At 35.6% G+C, this 11350-nt stretch overlaps 1 protein-coding gene across 1 annotated transcript in view; it reads right to left on the reverse strand.

Annotated features, from left to right (window-relative positions):
- Window positions 1–11350, reverse strand: part of ZNHIT6 (zinc finger, HIT-type containing 6) — a 46310-nt gene that overhangs the window by 16099 nt on the left and 18861 nt on the right. The window contains exons 6-8 of the mRNA XM_006898380.1: window positions 5279–5347; window positions 4131–4211; window positions 2507–2584 (exon numbers count right to left, since the gene is read on the reverse strand). Of these exons, the coding sequence (XP_006898442.1) occupies window positions 2507–2584; window positions 4131–4211; window positions 5279–5347 (228 nt within the window). The remainder of the gene's footprint in view (window positions 1–2506; window positions 2585–4130; window positions 4212–5278; window positions 5348–11350) is intronic.

Consider the following 11350-nt stretch of genomic DNA (forward strand, 5'->3'; position numbering starts at 1 on the left):
CTCTGAATGCACTTCTGATAAGACAAATTTGTCAAATATGGCAGTCCATGGCTCATTCAATACTTTCTGCTAGCACCACAATTCCAAGGCACTGATCCTTCTTCATGTAGCATAGACATTAAGGAGTAGCACCAATTACCCAAAGGCCACAAGCCTCTCTAGCAGTTCAAATCCACCAGGACCTCTGTGGAGGAAAGATGAGCAATGTCTTCCCTTAAAATTTACAGCCTCAGAAAACCTGCTAGAGATCATCTACAAGTCAGTTACAACTTGATGATAATAACTTTAAATAATACTGGGTATTTGTTACAGTCATGCTTCCCACACCCCCCCCATCTCTCTTTTTACATATTGACAACAGAGGTGCCTAAACGGTTAAAAAAATATAAGGTAACAAATAATCAATGAAAAATTTCTTCACAATTTTGCCTATAGTTAGCCTATCAAATCCTGTCCACTGCCTGTATTTTTGTAAATAAAGTTTACTGGAATACAGCCATGCCTAGTCATTTACCTTTTATCTATGGCTACATTTATTGTAACAGCATAGTTAAGTACAAGGACTACCAGGACCAAAAAGTAAAAAAAAAAAAAAAAAATCTGGTCCTTTTACCCAAGTTCCACTTTGAATTGTTAGTGATATAGATACTTAGATAAGGTGCACACATATTTAAGTGACTTAGTACTTCACTTACTCTTAAAAGTAAAAGCCAGGATCTTAGCAATGTAGAAATTATAAAGATGCCTAAGGAAGAGAAGACATTATCATGAAGAGAATTTTATTGTCCTAAGTGAGAAATTTTATTTGGATTAAAAAATTCTAAGAATCCATTAAGAAGCAAAAGACATCTTTAAAACAATCAAAGGATAAGGAATTAATGTTCTGCTTGTGGAGAGAGGATGACAGTACATACAAGGACGTCACTGCAAGTACCCAGAAGGATAGAGAGAGAATACATGGAATTTCATTTAGAGATTAGGAGACTGGTAAAGATTTCATCTGGATTTAAGAGTCATTTGCATAGAAGTAACAGTAACAACATCTTACAAAGCCCGGCTTCTAAAATCTCATATTCTTCTAAAGGCTAATTTATGTTAAAATATAAATAAACTATCATGATTGAGTATCAGTTCCTTTATGGTTAGTGGACTACTGAGAATATAGTTAATATAAGGTACTTTGAAATGCAGAGTACTTCACAGATGTATAAGAAATTATTTGGCTGGAAAAAAATTATTTTTTCAAAAAAGCAATGTATGATACAGTCAACTGCCATCCATCTGGAACTTTTTATTTTAAACTGATTTCCTCATTCAATTTAAACCACTGAATTCATAGAAAGTCATCTTTGATGTAGGTGTTAGTTAAAAGCAAAAATATTATTTCAGAGTATGTCATAATTTGAGTTAGGTTTAAGAAGCAGTGATTTAGTGACTTTAATATCTGTAATGGCAAGATTGTGGGTTACCACGTCAAATTTGGAACCTTATAAAGCAAAATAAGAAGCCTTTTAAAAATAAAAATTTAAAAAAAAAAAAAAGAGGAAGGCCAACTTCATGGATTATATATTCTGGAAGGATAATAACAGCAAAACCTTTGAGAGCTAGAATTCATTGAAATAGTCTTGATTTCCCTAGGAATTCTAGTGGCTTAATGTTAAGGAACTGTGCTGAATATGCAAAGGTATACAGTTCAAACCCACCAGCTCCTACTGGAGAAAGATGGACAATGTCCTCCCATGTGATTAATGTCTCTAAAACCCACCAGAGGGTCATCTATAGGTCAGTACAGACAATAACTGATGACTGAATGGTAAAAAGCTGTGTTGCCAGCCCAAAGGCATGTGGTTCAAATCCACTAGCTGGTCCGCAGGAAAAAGACAGGCAATCTCTTTCCATGTGATTTATCATCCTCTGTAAACCCACTGAAAGTTGGTCCTGACTTTACTATACAAAACAAAAAGCAGCCTTGTATCCCTCAGTCTTTAGTTTTAAATAAGACTTCCAACAAGATGGACTGCCACTGTGGCTACAATAATAGAAGATCCATGACATAAAGTGTATCTGACCCATGTTGATAAGAAACCTGGGGTTTAAGATCCCTCCTTAGACACAGAATCTTTTTGTGTAGCTTTTTAAAGAATCCATTATCTGTAGCAATAGTAGAACAGCAAAAGCAGCAGCATTTACTGTGTTAAGTAGTTATTATTTATCCCCATTTTAGAGATGGGGAAACTAAGGCAAGAGAGGTTATATATCATTTATTCAGGATAGCAGAATCAGTAGGAGGCAGAGCTGACACTCAAACCATTTTCCCTCCAGCTTAGACTCTTAAACCTCTAAGCCATATCATAGCAAATCAAATTAAGACTGCTCATACAAACTGATCTAGCGTGAACTGGATAAAATAGCATAACTACTTAGGTATGCAAATTAAGTCACATAATTATATTACAAAATTAGGAAAAAATTAAAATAATGGAAAGGGGGAGCAGGTTTTTTTTACCTTACAAAATTCTGTCGCACACATTCAACCTTCATTAAAATTTGAATACCAGCCTGAGAGTGAATGTAGGCTTTCAACCTGAAATAAAAATGTCATATTGAAGGAAACAAAATTGATCTGCAAGATAGTTTAGGAATGTCTTATAAAGAGTATGCATTTAAGAGTACCTAAAAAAATTCATTTAAATATAGAAAAGAAGTTAAAGATATTTCTAGCAAAGACTGAATAAAAATGATCTTTTTTTCTCTATTTTCAATGGTTCAACTAAAGATATCTACTTTAGTAAATAAAATCAATATATTTTGTTTGAAAATTCTATTTAGTGACAAATATCTAGCAAATACAAAAAAATGAAAATCACAAACCACAGGCAAAAACCAAAGCTTTAGAGTACTAAATGTTTTCGTGCCAGGTATATTGGGGGGGCAGGGGGGAATCCTCAACAATATCAGCAGTCCCCAAAACTGGTTTACAATAGACAGACTCTAAGCCATTTGAGTACTCCCCTGAATCAAAGCAAGAATGAGGTTTAAACAGGATCAGATATTTTAAAATAAAGTCTAAATTTTAAACATCAGGTGACTCTGGAACCAAACCAAACATTCATATCCTAAGCAGGTTACAAATGTTAATATCAAATATTCCAGTAACAATCTCTCCTTTTTTAAAATGACACCTGCTATGTGCTGAGTCCTATACTAGTACTTTATATTATTTCTTTCATACTTCCTAATAACTTTATTTTGTAGGTATTATTATTCCCATTTTGTTGTTGTTGTTATGTGTTGCTGAGTCGCTTGCGACTCATAGCGACCCCATGTACAACAGTCCTAAACTCTGCTCTGTCCTGTGCCAATGGCACTGTCTCTGACACACCCATCCTGATTACCCCAGTCACTGAATCATTCTGCCTCAGAGAGGACCTTTCTCTCCTGCGCTGTCCCATTTTATCGATAGAAAAATCAAGGCCCAGACGTTAAGCAACTTCCTCTGATTATATAGCTAACAACTTAATTTAACCCAGATACTCATGACTGAATCTTTCTATTATGCCTTGTTAGTCACTCTGTTCATGCTGTATGTCTGGACAGGAAGCAAAATGTACTTCAGAGAAGACAGAGAGTCTGATGAAGACAAGGCAGAAACATGCTATCCTATTTTTAGTAGTTAATAGGAACTTTAATTTTCAAGCTTTTGGTTCATCTTGAATGACAGCTGTAAAATTAGGATAAAGAATGCAGGTTAATGTCAGACTGCTGGGTATGAATCCTGACCTGCACACTTATTAGTTATATGAAATTACTTAGCCATTTTAAGGCTGAAGTTTCCCCATCTGCAAAATAATACTTCATTAACAGGTAAACTATCTTACTTGGTTATTGTCAAAATTAAATAATACCTGAACACAGTAAGGCAGAAATGTTTCCAAATCCACACTAATTTAATACCAAGGAAATAAAGCAGAAAGTCAATTATAATGATTTATCACGTGTGAATAAAACCTCATGGTTTTACTAATAACTATGAACACAATAAGAAAATCATAGCTTCATGTAATACATACATACATAACAAGTATTTGAATATTCTTAGTAATTTCAGATAGGTACATTTTTAAACATACCTTTGACGAATTACAGGATCAGACTTTTCAGGATCAATGTAAGTTCTTAGGATTTCATTGATGGTTTTATTATCTGGTACCCTTTCCAGAAATGAAAAGAGAAGGAAAAAACCCCAACAGTATTATTTATAATTTTCTACTAAAGGTGTTAACTTAGAATTGCTAAATCTTGAGGGTTATTTTTCTTAAATAACTGAACACAGACCTTTTATTTCATTCTTGGCAAAATGTAACATCCCTTTAAAAAAATATTCCTTAGAAAAAAGTTCAAAAAGACTTCTTGGACACACTTAACAAGGTCTTAAAAAACAACATTTTGAGAAGCTCTCTATAAATCAATTATTAAAAATGTGAAGCCTCTTTTAACACACACCTGTGCTCAAATATGAAAGGAGTCAAGAAGTGAGTCTCAGAAATAAAAAATTTTAAAAAATTTCAGATGATTCTAATTTTACTAAACACTCCAATTTATTCACTCTAATCCACAAAGTCAGATTAAAATATTGCTACAAATTTCTCAAGAAACAAAGCATTTTGCTTTCCACCATTGCTATGTCTATTATCATTTTACAGGATAAAGATGCAGAAAATAAGTAGCACTGTTTTACAACAGTCATGTTCCTTTATCATGAATATATAATCCATGTGTACTGCCTCTGAAAACTTGCTGGAGGGTCAGCAGTTGATTGGTTTCAACTCAACAGTCCATAACAACTGCAAACGGCTTACAGAAGCTGTAAGTCACATGGGAGGAGACTGCTTATCTTTTCCCTAAAAGCTGCTGGTACATTTGAGCCACTAATGGGGCAGCACCTTTGAGTCAGCAGAGCAACTTCATATGGACTATGCCACCAGGGCACCGAGTAACCGTATACATTCTTCCTTAACTTACTTTTCTCATTCAACATAATTTCCGAGATACAATTACGTTGATAAAGATAGCTGTAGTTCACTCTTTTTGTGTAGTATTTCACATTTTTTTATGCGAACAACCTTGGACTATTTAATTTACCACTAATAAATATTTGGGCTACTATTTTATTTTTTTTCTACCATTTATTTTAAATAGAGGCTTAAAACCAAATCTGTTCTTAAAACACAGAACAAAAACCAAAATAAATGAATAATAAAGAATTGGAATAGAATACCTTTTTTCTATGTACACAGCTTGACTCTGAGGAAACAGTAGCTTCAAATGCCAACAAAACTGCTGATTTCTAAGAGAAAAAAAGTATGTGTCAAAACAGACAATGAATGTCAAACTTAATAATTATATGCTTTAGTAACTCTAAAAGTTGTTGCAGAATATCTTTTCATGAAGAACATTCTCTTCAGGGATTTTTAGAAATCATGTTTCTGCAACAATTTACTTGTGAGGATTTCTGAGAAGAGGAAAAAAAAATTATGCCATTCTGAATTCCATATACTTCACACTGTGGAATTAGAAGGAAATTTCTCAAAATTCAAAATTTGAAGAGCTTGCTTTTACTTTAAAAGTTTATAAATAAATTTCTCATGACTTAAAGCAATGGGCTAACTAGTCTGGAAATTAGGAAATTTGTTTTTTAATAATTTAATAGCTGTCCAACTGAGTCTGGGTGGCTGTAAATATACATTTTTGAGGCTTGAGTATGTGTATTAGTCAAGCAGTAAACTATAAGTTGGTTGCTAAACAGAATGTACTCTTGTCTAAACTTTGGGTTGATACAGGACCAAAAGTAATGATTCACTAAATGTCTGAATTTAGAGAAATTACTATAATATTTAATAAATAAAAAATTAGTGACATCAGACATAATTTTATTTAAAAAAACTTATGGTAAAAATACCGAATCTATTACGGTCTGTTAAAACATGTCAATCAGTATTCCATTACTTGCTGGGTCCTAACTTTTGTCTTTTCCTTCAGTGAAGCTTAGAGGTCTTTCTTCATCATTGGTTCTTGATCAAAAACTACTTCCTGAAATGGTCCTGTGTCAGCTGATTCTTTTTGGCACAGTGACTCTGTGTATTCCTTCCATCTTCTTTTGATGCTTCCTGGATCATTCGAGATTGAGTTTGAATTTGTTTCAATTTTTCAGCTTGAGAAATGCCAAGTGAGTTCTTTGCTTTTTGTTTTCTAACTTCAGCTCCTTGAACATATCCTTATAATACACTGTTTGCTTTCTTGAGCTGCCCTTTGAACGCTTCTGTTCATCTCCCTCAACTTGGAAATCCTTCCTTTTGTTTTGGTCTCTTGATGTTCTATGTGCAATTCTCAGAGTCTCCTGTGACATCCATTTTGGTAAATGCAGATGTGTTGTTGCTGTTAGGTGCTGTTGAGTCAAGTACAACCCACAGGGACCCTATGAACAATAGATCTGAACCTTGTCCTATCCTCACACTAGAGTCCACTGTGGCAGTCATTACGTCAATTTACCTTGCTGAGGGTCTTATTGTTCCCTTCACTGATCCTCTGCTTCCTGATCATCATGTCCCTTTCCAAGGACCAGTCCCTCTGAGCAACATGCACACCTTAGTCTCCAGAATGACATTACTGCTCTTCAGTACTTTGAAGAGGTCTCTAACAGCAGACTTTCCCAATGCAATACATCTTTTGATTTCCTGGCTGCCGGTGCAAAGAGAGTTGACTGTGGAGCCAAGCAAACTAAAGCTGTGAACAATTTCAATCTCACAATGATGCCAATCGGCTCAGTGGTAAAAATCTTTATTTTCTTCATATTGAGCTTCAATCCATATTGAAGGCTGCAGTTCTTGACCTTCAGCAACACCAACAATTATTACTAAAATGGTACTGTTCTAAGTGTGTAATATGTATTAATTCACTAACTTCTTATAATTTTAGGATATAAAAATCATTACTAATCCATTTTACAGATGAGAATATTGCAGTTTTGGGTTTTTTTAAAGTCACATCATCAAGATTTTTACTCAGTTAGAAAGTGGAACAGCTGGATTCAAATCTAGTTAATCTAACACTGGAGTCGGCTGGTGCTACAGGAAACACATTCAGATACTAAACAAGTTTGGAGGCTTAAATCTATCCAGAAAAAAAAAGCTTGGTGAGCAACAGCCCGAAAGTGCCTGATTTATACATACGGAAAGGTTGTTTTAACATTCCCAGGCCCAAAATATAGCCTCCCACCCAATGAAGTTTCTGGGGAAGGAGCTTGTTGACACTGCTCAGGGAGTGCACGTTGGCTTTGTAACAGATCACTATGAAATAAATGGTGAATGGCAGTTTTCCTTTTTCATCAAAGTAAAACCCCTCTTCAAGTTTCTTTCCAATTAGCGAAAACAGGCACTAATGTAGCAAAAACAAAGTGGCAAAAAGTTAACCTCTCAAAGTTAAGGACTCTTATATATAATTCATAAGTCTATCCTATTTCTGCAGCCATTATTTTCTTTTACTACTCAAAACAGTTTGAAATCTTCCATTAAGAAATAATCCTATGTGAAGAGAAAGGAATCGCAAAAGTAACTGGCAAAATATAAGGCTTTAGGAATTGATGGGATTCCAATTGACATGTGCCAATAATTAGATGCAGGCCTGGATGTGCTCACCAATTTGCGCCAAGAAACCTGGAAGATAGCTATCTAGCTAACTGACTAAAAGAAATGCATATATGTTCCTATTCTCAAAAAAAAAGTGATCCAACAGAATGTAGAAATTGGCAAACAATATCATTTATATGCAAGCAAAATCTTGGTGAAAATTACTAAAGAACAGCTAGAACAGCACATCAATAGAGAACTGCCAGAAATTCAAAATGGGTTCAGAAGAGGCTGTGACACCAGGAATATAATTGTTGTTGCCAGATATATCTTGGCTGAAAGCAAAAAGTACCAGAAGGATGTCGTTTTGGGCTTTATTTTTATTGACTATACAAAAGCCATTTGACTACGCAGATCACAGCACATTATGCCTAACATCGAGAAGAATGGGAATCCCAGCACACTTCATTGTGCTCATGTGAAACCTATACCTAGAACCCAAGAGGCTGTTGTTCCAAGAGATCAAGAGAACAGAGTATGGTTTACAACCAGTAAAAGTGTGAATCAGAGCTGTATACTTTTCTTGATACATATTCCATCTGTATGCTAAACAAAACATTTGAGAAGCTAGACTATATGTAGAATGTGACATCAGAAATGGAGGAAGACTCATCAACAACCTTGCTTACTGAAAGTGAGGAGAACTTGAAGCACTTGTTACAGAGGACTGACAATAGCACTCAATAAGGTTTATATCTCAACATTAAAACAAGAAATCTTCACCACTGGGACAAAAGGTTAACATCATGACAGATGGAAAAAAGATTCAAATTGTCAGTAATTTCATCTTATTTGGACCATAATTAACACCCTTGGTACAAGCAATCAAGAAATCAAAAGATGCATTGAAGTGGAAAAATCTGCTGTTTAAGAGCTCAACAAAGTGCTAAGAACTAAGTTTAACTAAGGGGTGCCTGATCTTGGTCCTTTCACTTACTTATCATTTATCTGAAAGTTGGACAATGACTAAGAATGGCAGCAGAAGAACTGTTGCCTTTGAGTGGTAGTACTGGAGAAGAGTACTGAATATATTCGAATGTTAAAAGAACAAACAAGTATGTCTTGGAGGGAAGAATGGTAGTGAAACTTCATCTCACATACTTTGGAGAGTTGTTAGGAGGGGCTTATTCTTGGAAAAAGGCACCATGCTCAGAAAAGTGGAGGGTCAGCATAAGAAATGAAGACTCTCAACAGGATGGAATGACATAGTGACTGTTAACAAGAGGCTAAAATACATCAGGGATGAGGAGAATGGCATAGAGTAAGGCAGAGTTCAGTTTCATTGATCATAGGGTCACTATCCTCAGAGATGATTAAACGGCACATAACAACAAGGCATCAGAAAATAGCAAATAATATCTGAAATAATTTCAGAGGAAAAAAGAGCATTTTGTTCCGTTGTCAATTTTAAATAAAATCTTATTTTAGTTTATATTTTTATAAAAAAGTACCAAATTTTTAAATCTTTTGAGGAAAAGACAAATATTAAAAATATTTAAATAATCCTCCACTCAGATTCATTACATCTACTTAAAGGAATTTCAGGGTCAAAACTGCAAGTCTTCTTAAAGTGAAATACATCTATTCCTCATAAACATCCATCTATTTTATAAGGATTGGTCATCTACTTCTGAAATAATAAACCTGTGAAAACCCTATGGAAAACGAAGAACACTTGTGGGTAGTGCAGGGCAGAGATCCTGCGGATAGGGCAAAGTCCACATCTGTCATTCAAAGGGTGGTGAGGAGTTGTAGTTTATACAATGCCACCTAACCAGAAGTCTTATGATTACTGTTTCTGTTAAGAGTGAATACAAAGGATTTTTTTGTCATTCAGCATGCAGTAAGTAATTTAACTGAGGTGAATGAATCAAACCATAATTTTAAGTCTCACATCATGATGGAAATACTTCGAAATGTTTCAGTTACATTTATTTCTGGCTTTACGAAAATTAGTACCACCACCACAAAGAGATAACAGAAAACAAATTAACTCTATAGTATTAGCTTTAGTAGTGCAGTGTACTAAGAAAATGGATGCAGTAGATGAAGCTCAAAATTCTCATTGCAGTCAAATCGGAACCGACTCATAGCTGATCTTCCAATAGGTTTCCTATTTCAAGGTGGAGACTGCCTATCTTTCTCCAGTGAAGCAGCTGGTGCATCTGAAATGCCAGAGAGATCCACTTTGGGTTAGCAGCATAACTCCCTATGTTTTATGTTACCAGACCTTCCTATAGCAGAGGAAGAGGGAAATGCACACAAAAATTTTACTTCAAGTAATTGACAGAGAGGAAGCTCCAGTGGCCTAGTGGAAAGAACCTGCACTGTAATTCCCGAAGGCTTGGAGTTCAAGGCCACCAGCAGCTCTGCAGAAGAAGGATGGGCAATTTCCTCCCATGGGATTAACTGGCTCTGAAAACACAACAGAAGGTCAGCTTTGGGTCTATTCTGATTCTAGGGTACAAAGTAACAACAGCTGACTGAGCATTTAATATAGCTGGTCTCAACTGGGGGTAAGTATCAACACTAGAGATAGGAACAATTGGAAATATATGGGTAGTTGGGATTGTTTCAACACAAGGGAAGATTTGAGGCATTTAGTAGGCAAAAGGTGGCCTGGAATACCAAGTTCACTTTAATGCATGGGGAAGATCGACAGAAAAAAAATCTGCCCTGTTCAAAATGGTAACTGACCTCCTAAGGAAAACAAGAGCATGTAGAAAGACGAACATACATGCACACACCAAAAAATGAACAACACTAGCACTAAATGTCACCATCTGTTTCATATTAACTGTGGAGAAAATATATACTATAGGAACTCATGCAAAGGAAAAATGATGGAAGAGATGTGCTACCAAGTGTATTTTCATGGATGGCTAAGAAACATGGAAAGATTTAAGTAATGATCAGCCTGGATACATTTAGTGATTACATTAGAAAGGCAAGTTGGGACAAATTATGAAGATCCATAGTCAGTGGTAGGAACAGGATGAGTTTTCTGCTCAAAGTAATTTATGCAAATTCTATAAAAATGACATATAAGGCAAAGTCCCAACCCCAGTTAATTTCCCCAACTTCAACCCTTGTCACTCGCCAGCTCTAACTCTATTTTCTAGTCATCCCAGAAACTCCTTATATCCCTTAAACTTATCATTCTGTGCATTTCATATTTTCACATCATCTTCTCCCTGTTTAAAGAAAAACTTCCTGCTTGCCTTGCTGCCCTTACAGTTCCTCTCAGCCTATCCAGTCTCAGCCTCAATGAAACTCAACAGCATAATCTTACAAAAACCCTGATTTCTCTCATTATCTACCACATAACTGTGCAGCTCTTGAACTCCCACAGCCAATCAATACAGTCTTTAAAAGAAAATTACACTACTGTTTACTCAGATTAGCTTCTGTAAAAAGACCAAGGGTCATGTGTTGTTGTTGTTATGTGCCATCGAGTTGTTTGCGACCCTATGTACAACAGCCCTATACCCTGCTCTATCCTGTACCAATCGCATTGCCTCTGACACACCCATCCCGATTATCCCAGTTACTGAATCAATCCACCTCATAGAGGGTCTTCCCCTCCTGCGCTGTCCCTCCACCCTCCCAAGCATGATGTCCCTCTCCAAGGACCTGTCCCTCCTTACAACATATCCAAAGTATGT

This window comes from Elephantulus edwardii, unplaced genomic scaffold, assembly GCF_000299155.1.
Source record: "Elephantulus edwardii isolate Elephantulus edwardi_28Jun2011 unplaced genomic scaffold, EleEdw1.0 scaffold00227, whole genome shotgun sequence".
Taxonomy (NCBI): Eukaryota; Metazoa; Chordata; class Mammalia; order Macroscelidea; family Macroscelididae; genus Elephantulus; species Elephantulus edwardii.